This window comes from Heptranchias perlo, chromosome 1 (genome assembly GCF_035084215.1).
Source record: "Heptranchias perlo isolate sHepPer1 chromosome 1, sHepPer1.hap1, whole genome shotgun sequence".
In the NCBI taxonomy this organism is placed as follows: domain Eukaryota; kingdom Metazoa; phylum Chordata; class Chondrichthyes; order Hexanchiformes; family Hexanchidae; genus Heptranchias; species Heptranchias perlo.
In genome coordinates, this window is record NC_090325.1 from 194,489,866 (window position 1) to 194,509,624 (window position 19,759).

The 19,759-nt window shown below is 47.0% G+C and overlaps 1 protein-coding gene across 5 annotated transcripts in view; it reads right to left on the bottom strand.

The window, feature by feature from the left end:
• Positions 1 to 19,759, bottom strand: part of LOC137330689 (electrogenic sodium bicarbonate cotransporter 1-like) — a 174,086-nt gene that overhangs the window by 62,351 nt on the left and 91,976 nt on the right. For all 5 annotated transcript variants that reach the window (XM_067994515.1, XM_067994517.1, XM_067994514.1 and 2 more), the window contains exon 15: positions 7,895 to 7,977. In XM_067994515.1, the coding sequence (XP_067850616.1) occupies positions 7,895 to 7,977 (83 nt within the window). The remainder of the gene's footprint in view (positions 1 to 7,894; positions 7,978 to 19,759) is intronic.

Genomic DNA, 19,759 nt, shown 5'->3' on the forward strand with positions numbered 1-19,759 from the left:
ATCCAATTCCCTTTTGAAAGTTATTATTGAATCTGCTTCCACCGCCCTTTCAGGCAGCGCATTCCAGATCAGAACAACTCGCTGCATAAAAAAATTCTCCTCATCTCCCCCTCTGGTTCTTTTGCCAATTACCTTAAACCTGTGTCCTCTGATTACTGACCCTCCAGCCAATGGAAATGGTTTCTCCCAATCTACTGTATCGAAACCCCACATGATTTTGAACACAACATCTCAACATCTGGAATTTAACATCTAAATATAACAGGAGGTTCTTGATCATAACACTGGCAGATTATATGGAAATGACCCATACCAGCAGCATCAACTCAGTTCCTTGCAGCTTTGTGGTATTGTTTTGGGGGCTTTGCTTTGGTGTAACTGTGTTGTAGTTACAGTATAGGTGCACTGAAACTGCAGCTCATCCCGTTTGAGCCCAGGAGCTGTAGTTCGGGTTTTTAGTCGGGTCCAATCCTGTTTCCGCTGCTTAACTCCTGCTCTGGCTGGAGATTGAACGGCTGTGTTTTGGGGAGAGAAGTCTGCGCATTTTGGTGAATCTCTGCTCCGTGACATTTAAACCGACAACCCCCGGGGTGTTCAGAAAGTGTCCACAGGGCCCAACACACCCGAGAGCTCTGCAGGTTTTACATCGAAATTACAGCACAGAAACAGGCCATTCGGCCCAACTGGTCTGTGCCGAGCCTCCTCCCTCCCTACTTCATCTCACCCTATCAGCATATCCTTCTATTCCTTTCTCCCTCATGTGTTTATCCAGCTTCCCCTTAAATGCATCTACACTATTCGCCTCAACTACTCCTTGTGGGAGCGAGTTCCACATTCTCACCACTCTCTGGGTAAAGAAGTTTCTCCTGAATTCCCTATTGGATTTATTAGTGACTATCTTATATTTATGGCCTCTAGTTTTGGTCTCCCCCACAAGTGGAAACATCTTCTCTACATCTACCCTATCAAACCCTTTCATTATCTTAAATTCCTCTCTCAGGTCACCCCTCAGCCTTCTCTTTTCTAGAGACAAGAGCCCCAGCCTGTTCAGTCTTTCCTGATAGTTTTAACCTCTCAGTTCTGGTATCATCACCCTTGTAAATCCTTTTTTGCACCTTCTCCAGTGCCTCTATATCCTTTTTATAATATGGAGACTGGAACTGTGCCCAGTGCTCCAAGTGTGGCCTAACCAAGGTTCCACCCAAGTTTAACATAACTTCTCTGCTTTTCAATTCTATTCCTCTGGAAATGAATCCCAGTGCTTTGTTTGCTTTTTTTATGGCCTTATTAGCCTGCGTCACTCTGTTTAGTGTTACTTTGCTGCTGAGTCCTTTTCCAATGCCAATCTATAACCCTTGTGGTTTGACACTGCGGTGGATTTACACTCCAAATTAAATAGATATAGTGACACATAAGCAAGTACGTAGAAAGCACCTTCTGCGGTCTAGATTTGTCAAGTTGATGGGAATGAAAATAGAAAAAAGCAGCATCGGAACGAGCATCCTACTGCACCCTGTCTACTGCAGTTCGCCAAACCGTTACTGCTGCGTTTTACAAGGGCTTTACTTTGCTGTGATCATCACTACTGCACAATATTAAACTGTGATATCACCACAATGATCTGTCTGCATCTTAAAACACCACTGACCTCTGAGTACGTCGCGCTCATTATAGCATTAACACATCGCAGATGTTACCAGGGATGAGGGGGTAACAGTTATAATGAGGGGCTCGAGATGTTAGGGCTTTTTCTCACAACAGCTGAGAAGGTTAAAGGGTGAGCTGACGGAGGTCGTCAAGGTAATTGGTGCAAGATTGTCAGCGAGACAGTAACAAGGGAGCAGAGTTGAGATAATCACAAGAAGACTTCAAAGGGGAGGTTGGAAAAAATATTCTTCACTCAGAGGGTGGTTAGAATATGGGATTCTCTGTCAAACAATCATCAAAGCAGAGTCCATGTCCAGGTCTTTAAGATAATGGAAGAGTTTGACAGGGTAAATGTAGAGAAAATGTTTCTGTTTGTGCGCAAGTCCAAAACTAGACATCATAAATATAAAATAATCGCTAACAAATCCAATAGGGAATTCAGGAGAAAGTTCTTTACCCAGAGAGTGGTTAGGATGTGGAACTCGCTCCCACAAGGAGTAATTAAGGAAAATAGCACAGAAACATTTAAGGGAAAGGAATAGAAGGATATGCTGATAGAACATAGAAACATAAGAAATAGGAGCGGGAGTAGGCCATACGGCCCCTCGAGCCTGCTCCGCCGCTCAATAAGATCATGGCCGATCTTTGGCCTCAACTCCACTTTCCTGCCCGATCCGTTGATTGCCCTTGAGTCCAAAAATCTATCGATTTCAGCCTTGAATATACTCAATGACTCAGCATCCACAGCTCGCTGTGGTAGAGAATTCCAAAGATTCACAACCCTCTGAGTGAAGAAATTCCTCTTCATCTCAGCCTTAAACAGCCGAGCCCTTATCCGGAGACCACGCCCCCTAGTTCTAGACTCTCCAGCCAGGGGAAACAACTTCTCAGTATCTACCCTGTCAAACCCCCTCAGAATCTTATATGTTTCAATGAGATCACCTCTTATTCTTCTAAACTCCAGAGAGTATCGGCCCATTCTACTCAATATCACCTCATAGGACAACCCTCTCATCCCAGGAATCAATCTAGTGAACCTTTGTTGCACCGCCTCCAAGGCAAGTAAATCCTTCCTTAGGTAAGGAGACCAAAACTGTACACAGTACTCCAGGTGAGGTCTCACCAAGCCCTGTACAATTGTAGCAAGACTTCCTTACTCTTGTACTCCAACCCCCTTGCAATAAAGGCCAACATGCCATTTGCCTTCCTTATTGCTTGCTGTACCTGCACGCTAATTTCCTATGTTTCTTGTACAAGGACACCCAAGTCTCTCTGAACACCAACATTTAATAGTTTCTCACCATTTAAAAAATACTCTGTTTTTCTATTCTTCCTACCAAAGTGAATAACCTCACATTTCCCCACATTATACTTCATCTGCCACCTTCTTGCCCAATCACTTAACCTGTCTATATCCCTTTGCAGACTCTTTTTGTCCTCCTCACAGCTTACTTTCCCACCTACCTTTGTAAGATCAGCAAACGTGGATACATTACACTCGGTCCCTTCATCTAAGTCATTAATATAGATTGTAAATAGCTGAGGCCCAAGCACCATTCTTTGTGGCCCCCCACTAGTCACAGCCTGTCAACCTGAGAATGACTCGGTTATCCCTACTCTCTGTTTTCTGTCCATTAACCAATCATCTATCCATGCTAATATATTACCCCCAACCCTATGAGCCTTTATCTTGTGCAACAACCTTTTATGTGGCACCTTATCGAATGCCTTTTGGAAATCCAAATATACGACATCCACTGGTTCCTCTTTATCTACCCTGCTGGTTACACGCTCAAAGAATTCTAATAAATTTGTTAAACACGATTTCCCTTTCATAAAACCATGCTGACTCTGCCTAATCATATTATGATTTTCTAAGTGCCCTGATACAACTTCCTTAATAATAGATTCCAGCATTTTCCCGATGACTGATGTTAGGCTAACTGGCCTGTAGTTCCCTGATTTCTCTCTCCCTCCTTTCTTGAATAGCGGGGTTACATTTGCTACCTTCCAATCCACTGGGACCGTTCTAGAAAATCTAGAGAATTTTGGAATCATAACCAATGCATCCACTATTTCTGCAGCCACCTCTTTTAGAACCCTAGGATGTAGGCCATCAGGTCCAGGGGATTTGTCGTATTTTAGTCCCATTAGTTTGTCCAGTACTTTTTCTCTTTAGTACTTTAGATGAAGTCGGGAGGGAGGAGGCTCGTGTGGAGCATAAACACCGGCATAGACCTGTTGGGCCGAATGACCTGTTTCTGTGCTGTAGTTTCGATGTAACTCGATGTAACACTCGATGTAAGTTCGATAGTTTCTTTAAGAGGAGGAATATTCCAAGTTAACGGGAAGTGAGTGAGATTAGACTTGGTGACCCAAGAAGGAAACCGTGCTTGCAAGACTTGATAGGCTGATTCTATGCTGTAATATTCCACCATTTTTATCTTTCTTGATAAATTTTTGTTGATTTTTTTCATTAAATCGTCCCATAGGACAGCGCCCAGTGACTGGTTTTCCAAAAGTGTACTAGTCGTTATTAATCCAATCGACCTAAAGATCTCGTGTAGGATTACATTAAATCTTTGCTCTGTGGACTCCCTATTTATCTGGTGTAATTGGCTTTTATTGCTGAGTGAATTTGAAACAAGGCTCTATTGTGCAATTTAATGTTGTGTGATGGCAGTAATGTGAGCAGGTAGATCACAATCTAATCTGGAGTTTACAGCAAAAGCCTGTCAAAAGGCAGCAATTCCCATTGCAACAAAGTGCCATTTGATTTATGAATGGGATCCACCTTCTTATAACCCGTTCACGAAAACAACGCGACTCACCTAAACATAAGAAGCACATTTGAACGACAAATCCAGAGAGAACCCGGGACTCGTTAACTGCTGAGCGGGTCCCAAGCTTTGATATTATTTGGAGGACGTGCAGCACTGATTTCTAAGGGACTGGCATCTGCTGTCCTTTTTTTTGCGGGTGTCCTTGTTTTCAAAATGGTCATTGGATGGACTGTAAAATTCTCAGTGGACTGGGGAGTTCTTAACCCAGCATCCATAGCGGCAGAGAAACTGCTCTATCCCGGGACAGAGCCGAGCGAGCATTCAATCCCAGAGAAACCCCTCTATCCCCGGGACAGAGCCGAGCGAGCATTCAATCCCAGAGAAACCCCTCTATCCCGGGACAGAGCCGAGCGAGCATTCAATCCCAGAGAAACCGCCCTATTCCCGGGACAGAGCCGAGCGAGCATTCAATCCCAGAGAAACCCCTCTATCCTGGGACAGAGCCGAGCGAGCATTCAATCTCAGAGAAACCCCTCTATCCCGGGACAGAGCCGAGCGAGCATTCAATCCCGGAGAAACCGCTCTATCCCGGGACAGAGCCGAGCGAGCATTCGATCCCAGAGAAACCGCCCTATCCCCGGGACAGAGCCGAGCGAGCATTCGATCCCAGAGAAACCGCCCTATCCCGGGACAGAGCCGAGCGAGCATTCGATCCCAGAGATAGAGCGGTTTCTCTGCCGCTATGCACGCTGGGTAAAGAGCTCCCCCATTCCACAAAAGCCTTTCCTTTCACAAAACCCGCTGTCGCCTCGCGCTGACCTCCACACACTGACCTCACGGGAATTTGGGGGCAGAGAGGAAGCAAGTTGCAAGGGGGAAACGCCAGTGATCCCGACTCAGTGAAAGCTCCAGACAGAGCAGCTTTGCAGCAGGCTGTGTGTCCCGTGCTTTAAGTTGTAAAAGGTACTTGGTGCATTGAAGGCTGTCCGTAGTTCGTAATTTGCGAGTGTTTGTGTTTGCAGAGTGCCTCTTGTATATTTTACCACGTAAATTGTTTGCGTCTCTCCATAAGTGTCCCTTTTTTTTGCAGGCGTCCATTTATACAAGTTTGCACTGTAGCGCAGTGCTCAGTGCATATATCTATACACTTAGTCTTCCATGCTTTCTGACAGGTCTGGGTATCGGGTCACAGAGGTTAAGATAATTTTCCCCGGCTCCCAATCCCACTCACATCACCACCACCCCCACCCAGCTGCCCACCCCCACAATGGCTGCCCGTGGTTTACTCTCCCTCTCTCAGTCATGCTGCAGTAGTCTGGTCCCAGGCAGTAGATGCAAGATAGTAATTAAATGTTTGACCCTTGACTTCAGAGAACAAGGTCTGCAGTGTCACAAGGGGCCTATGCTGCTGATGTCATGTGACTGCCTCCCACAAGTACGAAATAAAATCCCAGATCCTTTTGTTCTGAAGGAATAGTTTAGCTGCCAGAAAAAAAACACTGCTCCCCGCTGTCTGGCACTAACCATGTTAATCCCGAGGTAACCATGGCTCATGAACAGACTGGACGAGGGCATTTCTGTCCCGTGGCTAGAATGATACTGGGGCTAAAAGGGTTAAATTACGAGGACAGGTTGCGTAGACTAGGCTTGTATTCCCTCGAGTATAGAAGATTAAGGGGTGATCTAATTGAGGTGTTTAAGATGATTAAAGGAATTGATTGGCTAGAGTGCGAGAAACTATTTCCTCTGGTGGGGGGATTCCAGAACAAGGGGGCATAACCTTAAAATTAGAGCCAGGCCGTTCAGGGGTGATGTCAGGAAGCACTTCTTCACACAAAGGGGAGTGGAAATCTGGAACTCTCTCCCCCAAAAAGCTGTTGAGGCTGGGGGGGTCAATTGAAGATTTCAAAACTGAGATTGATAGATGTTTGTTGGGTAAGGGTATTAAGGGTCACGGAACCAAGGCAGGTAGATGGAGTTGAGATACAGATCAGCCATGATCTAATTGAATGGCGGAACAGGCTCGAGGGGCTGAATGGCCTCTTCCTGTTCCCATGTTAACCACCCAGATAAAATGCCTACTTTTATGTCCCGCCCAAGTTCCCTCCCATGAGGTGATGCCGTGACCATTCATAAAAGTGAGGGGGCAGAACGACCTATTCTAAAGCCTCTTCCAATTCTGCTCTGGGACTGGCCGGTAGGGACTGCTTTGAAGCGACTCGACCTCTCAATTGTGTCTCCCTCCCTCTCTCTCTCTCTCTTTCTCTGTGAGTAAACAATGGATCTGCTTCTGATGACACGGATGAGATGGGCGGGTGGCCGTGCGGAGAGCGGTGGCTTTGAGACCTGCCTGGTTTTTTGAGTTGCTGTCACACGGCCTCAGGCGACAGCTGGCTCAAAGCAGGCTGTGTTACAGAAACACAATTAGAACTTTGGACAACCGCAGCCGTCTGACAAAAAAAAAAGTCGTATGACAAAAAAAAACCTGTGCCAGAACAAAGGCTGCCTGAAGTAAAATGACCACTGTCGGTAAAAAAAAAAATTAATAATCCATATCTAGTCAAAGGTGGTATCCTTAAAATGGAGTTACAACCAAATATCAATGTGGGGGGGGGGAGGAGGAGAGTCTGAACAGAACTTTGTGAGGGGGGTTAAAGTTTAGCTTTAAATGCCCATCGGCAAATTGCAGGTCACCTCGGTCAAATGCACACATTTGAAGGCTGAGAGACAGTCTGTCTCCAGCAGAAACTGTCATTGCATCTCTGTAAAACCAGCTCCTCCCGGACAAATGAACAATTTTACCAGCTTTTATCAAAGACACTCCAGCAAGGTGGGTCAGCCAAGACTGTAGCAACAACAATAACTTGCATTTATATAGCGCCTTTAATGTAGTAAAACGTCCCAAGGTGCTTCAAAGGAGCGTTAATCGGACAAAATTTGGCACTGAGTCACATAAGGAGACATTAGGACAGGTGACCAAAAGCTTGGTCAAAGAGGTAGCTTTTAAGGGGTCTTAAAGGTGGAGGGGGAGGTAGAGAGGCGGAGGGCATTAGGGAGGGAATTCTAGAGTTTCGGGCCCAGGCAGCTGAAGGCACGGCCGCCAATGGTGGGGCGAAGGAAATCAGGGATGCGCAAGAGGCCAGAATTGGAGGAGAGCAGAGTTTCACCCCCAAGTTGACTGCATTCCCGCCCGAGACTCCCCGTGTCTCACACGTACAAAAGCGATCGCAAGGAAAATAATAATCAATAATATCCGACAGGTTCTGTCTGCGTTCACGTGTGAATCTATCAACTGCTACGAGGTGTCCGTAAATGGAACTCAGAATGCTTCCAATAAAACCAGCACAGAACTAATGCACCAAAGTGCCCAACAGAAGCCCAGCCCCAGGGTCACGATCTCGAAAGCTGTCTGAGGACAGGTGTGTTGCAGGGTGTGCACACAGAATGAAAGGCAAGACACTTACCATTTGAGTGGTCCTATTATCACCCCAGAGGCCGGATGAGACCATTGAATCAGTGTCATTCCAAAGAAGGCTTGAATTAGCACCTGCAGGAAGTAAAGTGTGAGAGAGTCAGCCATCTAGAAAGGAACACCAGGAATGTCGCCTCTCCCAGATTCTCTCTTGAGATTCTGCACATACCTCAAGCATTAAAATAGGTTTTAATCGTCTATCGCAACACGTTATTGTCTTAAATTAACCATAATTGAAAGTACTGTCACATGAGTATACGTTTTGCAGAGTCCTGCTAGATGGGATAAGGGCATAAGTCACTATGTCTGATTCACATGATTTTTTCAGGCATTAAAATTAAAAATCGGGAGTGTTGTCTAACGAGCCCGCTGATTTCCATGCCCAACTTGCTGATACACACCCCCCGTGGAGTGATGGCCCAAGGCGGAGACGGAGCTTCACAGAGTTTACTTTAGATTACACCTTTCGGAAGAGGCTTTAAACCGAGACCCCCGTCTGCCCACTCAGGTGGATGTAAACGATCCCACCAACACTATTTGGAAGAAGGGCAGGGGGAGTTCTCCCCGGTGTCCTGCGGCCAACATTTATCCCTCACCCAACATCGCTAAAAAAAACAGATGATCTGGTCATTATCTCATGGCAGTTTGTGGGATCTTGCTGTGCGCAAATTGGCTGCCGCGTTTCCTACATTACAACAGTGACTACACTTCAAAAAGTACTTCATTGGCTGTAAAGCGCTTTGGGATGCCCTGAGGTTGTGAAAGGTGCTATATAAATGCAAGTTCTTTTCTTCTTATTATAGAGTTAGAATATACTCGTCATCCCTCTGACTCTGGCCTCTTCTGCATCCCCCCCATCTCTCTGCCCCACTATTGGCTGCCTCGGCCCCACGTTCTGGAATTCCCTCCCCAAGTTCTTCAGTCTCTCCACCTCCTTCTACTCCTTAAAACCCACCTCTTTGACCAACCTTTCGGTGACCCCTGCTAATATCTCCTTTGGTTTAAACATAGAAACATAGAAAATAGGAGCAAGAGTAGGCCATTCGGCCCTTCGGGCCTTCTCCACCATTCAAAATGATCATGGCTGATCGTCTAACTCAGGACCCTGTGTCCCCCATTTTTTATTACACCTCTGTGAGGACCCATGGGACATTTTCCACATTAACGGTGCTATATAAATGCAAATTATTGCTGTTGTTGATAACTGATTGCAAGACGATTGAGGGAATCTTCCCTATTGGAGGTCATATCTTCACAGGAAGAAACAGATTCTAATGGCTGAGCGCCACAAACAAAATGTGTGATTGATGCGTGACAGAAAAATACACATTAAGGTAAATATTCCGGAGCCACACCCGCTGGGAACGCACATCAGGCAATTGCGCATGCACAGCCCATAATTTTTCACACATTAAAATGGGAAATTGTGGGCTGTGCGTGGAGGGATTTCCTGATATGTGCTCCCAGCAGGGAAGGTTCCATGTCAGGAGCGCACAGTCAAAAAATTCACCCTGTTATGTGGTGAGGTGCATTCTGTGCTAGAAATCTAAATACACTTGTTGGAAGCTTAATCACCCAGTTATCACAATGTTGAGAAAGGGAAATTCTAAAACGAAATTCCATAAACAACATATATGCATGGGACATCCTTTCTCTGTATACAGGGAGCATCACAGTACAAGATACTTCAATGCTGACAGCCCACAGAAATCGCATTGCCAAATATAAAACAATGGCTCCTCCAATGTAGAAATTTCAGAGTAAGTTCCAAAGGAAACTTCTCAGGCCATAACTCCCAGGTTAGGTTCGATGATGAAGATCACAATTTAATGATTTAGGTGATAGGTTTTCCCAATCTCACTGTACTGAAGGATGTAGGTTCGGTTTCGGCAGTTCTCTCTCTCTCTCTGTACCTGCCCCTTCCCCTCGCCCCCACCTTGTCCCAAAAACAGACTCCGGTTTGAAGGAATTGTTCACATTAAAAGTTGCCACTGTTACTCACACAGGCTGTACTTATCACAAAGTGCAGGCACACGACAGTTTGTGGAACCCACAACTGTACAGATAATACTAGAACAATGTAAAGTGGTGTCTGGGTCACTGATAGATGGTTGGTAATGGGCTGCCAGTGGATCAAAGATCAATTGTTTTTATACGGGCCCACTTTGAGACAGGATCCGGATCATGTCACGTGACACAGGACGTTCAGTGATAACTGATACACATTCCATAATTATCTTTATTGCAGGGAGTGGACATATCGCCTACAACCGTATAATAAAGTCAATGATTAAGGACAACCTTGGCCAAGTGTTCTCATTAACACTCTACATCGAAGGTTAAAGACAGGAGGAAGGCGAGGCCAAATAGTTCCTTCCAGATCACTTACTGTTCAGGGCCCAAGTACAGGAGCTGCTCAGATTATTCTCTCAATCCAGAACAAGTTGGGAACACACAGCAGGTCAATCAGCACGTGTGCAGAGAACAGACAGTCAATCAGGGAGCTGTTCTCTCCGCACATATTAATTGACCTGCTGTGTGTTTCCAGCTTTTTTCTATTTTTGTTTCAGGTTTACGGCATCCGCTATTGCCGGGAATGTAGGAACAGGAGGAGGCCATTCAGCCCCTCGAGCCTGTTCCGCTATTCAATTAGATCTGTATCTTAACTCCATCTACCCGCTTTGCTTCTATAACCTTTGATACCCTTACCTAACAAAAATCTTATCAATCTCAGTTTTGAAATTTTCAATTGACCCCCAGCCTCAACAGCTTTTTGGGGGAGAGAGTAGACGAGGAAGCCCACAAGGCCACTTTCAATAAAATATTATGCTGGTCTGGTATGTTAGAATAATTGTTCAAGTTATAGCCCTGGAGTCTTCATTGACAGGAGCACAGATCAGAGTATGAGGCACAGTAGAGGTCAGCACTCTCAATTTTCCGGTCTATGTACTTTCAGAACTGATATTAAACTTCTATGAGGATGAAGAGAAAGCACACAGGAAATAAAGAATGGGAGGAGGAAAATATACTGAACGTACAGGTGCACAATGGAGATGGGGAGAAAAGCAAGGGGACAGAGAATGAAGACCTGTGTCATCCAAATAGCACTCGATCAACATCGCGTGCAATTCAGTCATGAGAACTACAGTTCCCAACATCCCTTGGCCACGCGTGTTGAAACGTGGGCTGGTTGTGGTGGTACATGAACTCATTCAGAGGTGTGAGTCTCCACCCAGTGTCTCCCGAAGCTTAGGAGCAGAACCAAGCAGACACTGGTAGCTCTCTCTCGCCTCTGAGTCAGAACGTGGTGGGTTCAAGTCCCACTCCAGAGACTTGAGCACATAGTTCAGGCCAACAATCCCAGTGCAGTACTGAGGGAGTGCTGCACTGTTGGAGGTGCCGTCTCTCAAATGAGACGTCAAACCGAGGCCCCGTCTGTCCTCTCAGGTGCACATAAAAATTCCCACGGACACTATTTCGAAGAAGAGCAAGGGAATTCTGCCAGGTGTCCTGGGCCAATATTTATCCATCAACCAACATCACCCAAAACAGATGATCTGGTCATTATCACATTGCTGTTTGTGGGACCTTGCTGTGCACAAAATGGCTGCTGCATTTCCTACATTACATCAGTGACTACACTTCAAAAAGTACTTAATTGGCTACAAAACACTTTGGAACATCCTGAGGTCATGAAAGGTGCTATATGAATGCAAATCTTTCTTTTTAAGTGTTCTGATTTAGGATTTTTCCAGCAATGAGGTAACAGAACTAAGAACAATTCCTTTTTCAAAGGTCCAGGCCCACAAAATTCAGACAGGACAAATCAGCGAATAACAAATTGAAGCACAAAGTGGAGGTTGCCCTTGGAGCCAAAACTCCCACCATATAAACTAATGAGTTCAGTCAGTTCACCAGCTCACTCCCACCATATAGATTAATGAGTTCAGTCAGTTCACCAGCTCACTCCCACCATATAAACTAATGAGTTCAGTCAGTTCACCAGCTCACTCCCACCATATAAACTAATGAGTTCAGTCAGTTCACCAGCTCACTCCCACCATATAAACTAATGGAGTTCAGTCAGTTCACCAGCTCACTCCCACCATATAAACTAATGAGTTCAGTCAGTTCACCAGCTCACTCCCACCATATAGATTAATGAGTTCAGTCAGTTCACCAGCTCACTCCCACCATATAAACTAATGGAGTTCAGTCAGTTCACCAGCTCACTCCCACCATATAAACTAATGAGTTCAGTCAGTTCACCAGCTCACTCCCACCATATAAACTAATGGAGTTCAGTCAGTTCACCAGCTCACTCCCACCATATAGATTAACGAGTTCAGTCAGTTCACCAGCTCACTCCCACCATATAGATTAACGAGTTCAGTCAGTTCACCAGCTCACTCCTTGGCGGTGACACGCAAACAAAATATATTTCTTCAGAGAGAAAATAGCAAAGTCGACCCTTTTGTGTTGCGATCCAATCCTTGAACGAGTCCTTGGTTCAAACCCGAAAAGCGGCATTCTTGGTGACAGACTAACATACCTTTGGAAAAAGTGAAATATGTCCATTTATCTGGGGGGCTAAAAGGAAAGGTGGGGGCAGTTTGGCAGTTTTCAGGGGCAATCTTTGGGGAAAGTAGAAAAAAATAAATTGGCAGATACTGGGAATCCAAAATGAGAGGTCTGGAGATTCACAGCAAGCCATCGTCTCTGGAATAATCGGCAGGACAACCACTGAGGCCCGAACAATTCCAAATTGAATTGTTGACTTGACTTCTCTCCTCGTTGGTGTCGATGGGCCTGCTGTGCACTTCCAATGTTTGCAGTTTTTATTTATAGCCCTCAGGAATGTGCGAAATGTTCCTTTTGCCATTATAACTCGGTACGTGTAGGGGTTAATGGGTCATTTATAGCAGACAGTGAGACAAAAACAATGTTATTACCAACTATCAAGGTGTGAGAGACGCACGCTGCATTCTTCACAGCCATAGTTTCACACTAAAGGAGGGTCATCCCTAGCACACTCACTGTTCTCTGACACACTCACTGCCCTCTGACACACTCACTGCACTCCTGCCCTCTGACACACTCACTGTTCTCTGCCCTCTGACACACTCACTGCCCTCCACCCTCTGACACACTCACTCTTTTCTCTGCCCTCAATGACACACTCACTGCCCTCTGGCACACTCACTGCCCTCCTGCCCTCTGACACACTCACTGTTCTGTGCCTTCAAGGACACACTCACAATTTTTCTGCCCTCCTCAGCCACACACTCACGTTGATCTGCTGCTGACGGCACTCACCGATGTAAGGCTGGCAATCACTGACGATCCACAGTGTCATGGATCCCATGATCTCCTGTTGGGTCATCATTTTAACAATATGTTCTGGTGCAGGTGTCTCCTGCCCAATAAGCCAGCTGATAATTTCCTATCATTCAGAGGTCAGGCCAAGTGAGCTCTGTGCATGTAAACTCCAACGAGAAGCAGAGCTTCTAAGAAAGACATCAATACAATCCAATGCAAACAACATCTACAACAAAACATCATCGGCTGGAACAATGACATGCATTCAGAGAGGGAATAATGCCAGGATACGGTTAATGTCACATCACCTGCACAGACTGCGGCTTTACACAACCTGTGGATGCTGAATGTCGACACGTTCCTCGTGATTGGTTACACAAAATTACATGGAATTTACAGCACAGAAGCAGGCCATTCGGCCCAACAGATCCATGCTGGTGTTTATGCTCCACACGAGCCTCCTCCCTCCCCACTTCATCTAACCCTATCAGCATATCCTTCTATTCCTTTCTCCCTCATGTGTTTATCCAGCTTCCCCTTAAATGCCTCTATACTATTCGCCTCAACTACTCCTTGTGGGAGCGAGTTCCACATTCTCACCACTCTCTGGGTAAAGAAGTTTCTCCTGAATTCCCTATTGGATTTATTAGTGACTATCTTATATTTATGGCCCCTAGTTTTGGGCTGCACCCACCAAATGGCTGTTTCTGAACTGTAAATTCTATGTAATTTGATGCTGCTGCAGGCAGGAGATGATGACAGGCTGGAAAAAGTGTTCATCTTTGAAGAATTGAAACTTAGTGCACTCCCAACAGAAGGCGAAACAGGTGAACTGCCCACCACTGAGCTCAGCTGTCTCAGTGACATAATGTAACATCTCCAATCCCCCCCCCGGTCTACAATTTGCATTGTAATAAGGTTGGGTCGAATCTGTAGGGAATTCCTTACTCTGCATCATTGTCAAGGTTTTTTGCATTTTATGGCATTATTTTGATTCCTTCACACATACTTGTCCATCATTTCTACAAGATGTTCTACTTTGAGGCTCAGGAGTGTGGTGATGTCCTAATGTTAGGAAATAATCAACCCTAAACAGGACACCACATTGTACATACTTGATGAAAATATTCTGAGGTGAATTCGAGAAAGGTTTGCAGCCCATTCAAGGGTGGCCTGATTGTTTTGCGCAGATAAGGTTCTGGATCTTCCCTTTTATCTACATTTATTTAAATGTCTCTTGTCAAAACACAACCTCTTGTTGCAGTTAAGAGAGGGAGGTTAACTCGGTGCACTTAGTTAAGGTCTGCTCCGGTATGTTTTACACTCCCAATCCAGCCTTTCGGATTTAGTGAGGAGTAAAGATTGAGAGTCCACAGTTCAACGCGGGCCGCTTGCTGTTGGTTTGTAACACCCCACTAAACCTCACGAGGACTTTAATGTTAATATTACACCAGTACAGCACCAACACCACCTGTGTAGCAGTGTAAGTGAGGAGTGTGCTCTTTTGTTGCCCTTTGGCTACACTCTGGGGTATGGGGAAGGGTGCAGGGTGGACGGAACTCCAGGGAATAAAAGCAGACATTTAACTGACTGTCACCACATCATTCAAGACCACCTCTTGGAAGGAGTCTCATTTGTGACACCAGATTGAACACTGAGCCATCAGCAACAGCACCAAATAGACTTTTGCCTTTGGCATCATGAATACCTCAGGATGGCGTTAAAAGTGCACTATAATCATAGTATCATAATAGGTGCAGCTCAGGAGGAGGCCACTCGGCCCATCTTGCCTGTGTCGGCTCTTCGAAAGTCCCATTCCCCCTGCTCTTTCCCCGTAGCCCTGTAAATGTTTTCCCTTCAAGTATTTACCCAATTCCCTCTTGAAAGTTATTATTGAACCTGCTTCCACCACCCTTTCAGGCAGCGAATTCCAGATCATAACAACTCGCTGCGTAAAAAATTGTTTCCTCATGTCGCCCAGGGCTCTTTTGCCGATCACCTTAACTCTGCCTCCTCTGGTTACCGACCCTTCCGCCACTGGAAACAGTTTCTCCTCATTTACTTTGTCAAAACCCGTCATGATTTTGAACACCTCTCTCAAATCTCCCCTTAACCTTCTCTGTTCTGGCCTCAAATCCCTGTGCCCAATTGCTATCTGGTGAACCTCGTTGTGGACATCAGGTGAGGTCGGGCTCAGGTTTGGTTGTGATGACCACGTGGCCAAGTAAGTCACCTCTTTGGGTTCATAAGTGAAGAATAGCTATTTAGACAAGGTACAAGAAGCCTATGGAATCATAACCCAACACGATTCACCACCGTGAGGAACAGCAGAGAGAAAAGTGGGGATGGTGGGTGGGAATTGGCCCTCAGTGTACTCACACGGGGTGGACAACCAGGACCGTACTCTCTCAAACTAGGGAGATCGAGGGGGGATTTGCTAGAGGTGTTCAAATTGATTTAAAAAAAGCAATAGACAAGATAAACATTTATCATTTCCGTCAGTAGTAGGTTAATCCAAGATAAGCACTGGACACATAAAAGGGAGAGATCAGAAGAAACCTGTTTTGTGCGAAGAATGATCAGAATCTGGCATGCTTTCCCCGTAACTGGTGACTGATGCTGGATAATTACTTGAAGGAGAAGAATATAAAAGAGTCTGAGGAGAAAGCAGGAAGGTGGGACTGTGTCAGATCAGTCCCTGAGTTGGGCCTAGATTTAGAGCATGCAAGAAGGACCAAATGGCTTCTTCCTGTGCTAAAGTTTCTATGTTTCCATGAATTGGGACTCAAGACTCAACCCTGGAATCAATACATTGTCCTACAGCGCAAAGGGTACATTAAGGTACTGGCTATGATACTGGACTAGCAATTCAGAGGTCACAAGTTCATCCCACAAGTGCGAGTTGTAAAACTTGATTTCAATTCAGAAAAAAACGACCATGAAAGTTATTGGATTGCCAACTCTCGAAGCCCTTTGAAGTGGCCCGGCAAGTCACTCAACTGCAGGCGCAATTGTGACTCAAGAAGAAGGCCTACCATTCGGCCCATCGTGCCTGTACCGGCTCTTTGAAAGAGCTATCCAATTAGTCCCACTCCCCCCTGCTCTTTACCAGTAGCCCCGAAAATTTCCTTTTCAAGTATTTATCCAATTCCCTTTTTGAAAGTTATTATTGAATCTGCTTCCACCGCCCTTTCAGGCAGCGCATTCCAGATCGTAACAACTCGCTGCGTCAAAAAAAAATTCTCCTCATCTCCCCTCCTGGCTTTTTTTTTGCCAATTCCCTTAAACCTGTGTCCTCTGGTTACCGACCCTCCTGCCACTGGAAACAGTTTCTCCCCTAACTACTCTATTATCGAGAGAACAAACACTTCTTTAAAAAATTCGGACATTCGCAGTGAGCATTGAGCAACACTCCCAGAGTCCAACAGAAACGCGACGGCCCAGAAATCGTTTGGCGGTGACTTCGGGCACGGACAAACACGAACCAACGAACGAGAGGACCAGGTGAAATTGGTCAACTTACGTCATCGGGACACGACCGGTGTGCTGTGGGGGGGCAGTGGTGGGGGGGTTCGGGAGAGGTGGCCAGCGGTTTTAATGTGGTGCCAGAAGGAGGATACCTGCATTCAGGTAAGCAAAACATTTTTTTTTCAACCTAACCTTATTTTTGGTGGCAGCCCTTTAAAGACCGTCCGGTTAGTCGGCTGTGCACCGGAGAGAGTCCACGGTAGCATGCACGGTACATGCTGCGGACAGGCGGTAAGTAGGCATTAGGGCCCCCCCGATCTGCACAGGCAACGGAACCCCAAGGCCTGTTCCAGGCGGGCCCCCTGGGCGATTACAGTGCTGCCCTAAACAATACATGCGGCGCGGACTGAGCGCGTGCACAATGCACACTGCGCTGGGATCCAATTTCAAGGTGGGGTTGCCAATTCTGGTTGGACGTATTCCTGGAGGTTTCGTCACGTGACCTCCCGCCTCTAACCGCTCCGCCCCACCCACACCCCCGCCATTGGTCGCCCGACACGTCCATCCTCGGGAGCACGCCCTCTTCCCACAGCCAATTGGAAAACGAACAGACTCCCCGTTATCCCATTGGATGATTGTCAACTGTCAGTCAAACAGCCTTTCCCCCCCCCCCCCACCTCCGATATTTTTATCAATAATAAATGAAAGTGATCAAAAAATTGAAAATAAATACAATGCCTCCTATGACTTTTTCTCCAGGGTTTTTGCTAGCAGCAGAGATCAGGTGATTAATCATTAATTCCTGGAGACTCCAGGAAAATCCGGGAGGGTTTCATAGTTACATAGATAGAATTACATACAATGTACAGCACAGAAACAGGCCATTCGGCCCAACAGGTCTATGCTGGTGTTTATGCTCCACAAGAGCCTCCCCCCACCCCTCTTCATCTCACCCTATCAGCATATCCTTCTATTCCTTTCTCCCTCATCCGGCTTCCCTTAAATCCATCTATACTATTCGCCTCAACTGCTCCTTGTGGGAGCGAGTTCCACATTCTCACCACTCTCTGGGTAAAGAAGTTTCTCCTGAATTCCCTATTGGATTTATTATTCTTATATTTATGACCCCCAGTTCTGGTCTCCCCCACAAGCAGGAAACATCTTCTCTACATCGACCCTATCAAACCCGTTCATAATATTAAAGACCTCTATCAGGACACCCCTCAGCCTTCTCTTTTCTAAAGAAAAGAGCCCCAGTCTTTCCTGATAGTTATAACCTCTCAGTTCAAGTATCATCAACCTTGTAAACCTTTTTATGCAACTTCCCCAGTGCATCTATTTCCTATTTTGTAATATGGAGACCAGAACTGTGCACAGTACTGCAAAGATCTGTTGGTATCAGCGACATGAGATATCTGCAAATTAACAGGTAGCTGGATTGAAACATTATATGGGCCCACCTTCCCACCCCTCCCACCCCGAGACTCCGTGGCACACACCTACACGGGCCCTAAAAACACAAGAGAGCTGCTGCACCCCCAGTGCTGGGGATTCCTTTCAGATTAATTGGTCCTCTAATGCACATTTTTGTTTGGCTCCAAAAGGCGGCCTTGTCGAGAGTGTCCGAGTGTGTAACAACCTGCCAGTGAAGAGGGCAACAGTAGAGGTCTGGGGAGCTTGAAGATGTGAAAGAAACATGAGAATTAGGAGGTAAAGACACCATTGGTGTTTATAGATTGTGCAACCTACGGGTGCACGGTGGTTTCTTTTTCAAAAAATAAATATTTATGCCATCTACACACTCTGGAGAGAGCCGATATGGTTATTTAAAAGGGGACCCTGCTGGCCTACTGCTTGGCTCAGTGGTAGATGGTTCCTTCTGAGTTCAAAGGTCGTGGCTTCAAGCCTCACTCTAGGACTTAAGCACGTAACCTAGACTGACGCTCAGGGCAGCGCTGCACTGTCGGAGGGGCAGTACTGAGGGAGCGCTGCACTGTCGGAGGGTCAGTACTGAGGGAGCGCTGCACTGTCGGAGGGGCAGCACTGAGGGAGCGCTGCACTGTCGGAGGGTCAGTACTGAGGGAGCGCTGCACTGTCGGAGGGGCAGGACTGAGGGAGCGCTGCACTGTCGGAGGGGCAGCACTGAGGGAGCGCTGCACTGTCGGAGGGGCAGTACTGAGGGAGCGCTGCACTGTCGGAGGGGCAGCACTGAGGGAGCGCTGCACTGTCGGAGGGGCAGTACTGAGGGAGCGCTGCACTGTCGGAGGGTCAGTACTGAGGGAGCGCTGCACTGTCGGAGGGGCAGTACTGAGGGAGCGCTGCACTGTCGGAGGGGCAGCACTGAGGGAGCGCTGCACTGTCGGAGGGGCAGTACTGAGGGAGCGCTGCACTGTCGGAGGGTCAGTACTGAGGGAGCGCTGCACTGTCGGAGGGGCAGTACTGAGGGAGCGCTGCACTGTCGGAGGGGCAGTACTGAGGGAGCGCTGCACTGTCGGAGGGTCAGTACTGAGGGAATGCTGCACTGTCGGAGGGGCAGTACTGAGGGAGCGCTGCACTGTCGGAGGGGCAGTACTGAGGGAGTGCTGCACTGTCGGAGGGTCAGTACTGAGGGAGCGCTGCACTGTCGGAGGGGTAGTACTGAGGGAGCACTGCACTGTCGGAGGGGCAGTACTGAGGGAGCACTGCACTGTTGGAGGGGCAGCACTGAGGGAGCGCTGCACTGTCGGAGGGTCAGCATTGAGAGAGTGCTGCACTGTCGGAGGGGCAGTACTGAGGGAGCGCTGCACTGTCGGAGGGGCAGTACTGAGGGAGCGCTGCACTGTCGGAGGGGCAGTACTGAGGGAGCGCTGCACTGTTGGAGGGGCAGTACTGAGGGAGCGCTGCACTGTCGGAGGGGCAGTACTGAGGGAGCGACGCACTGTCGGAGGGGCAGTACTGAGGGAGCACTGCACTGTCGGAGGGGCAGTACTGAGGGAGCGATGCACTGTCGGAGGGGCAGTACTGAGGGAGCGATGCACTGTCGGAGGGGCAGTACTGAGGGAGCACTGCACTGTCGGAGGGGCAGCACTGA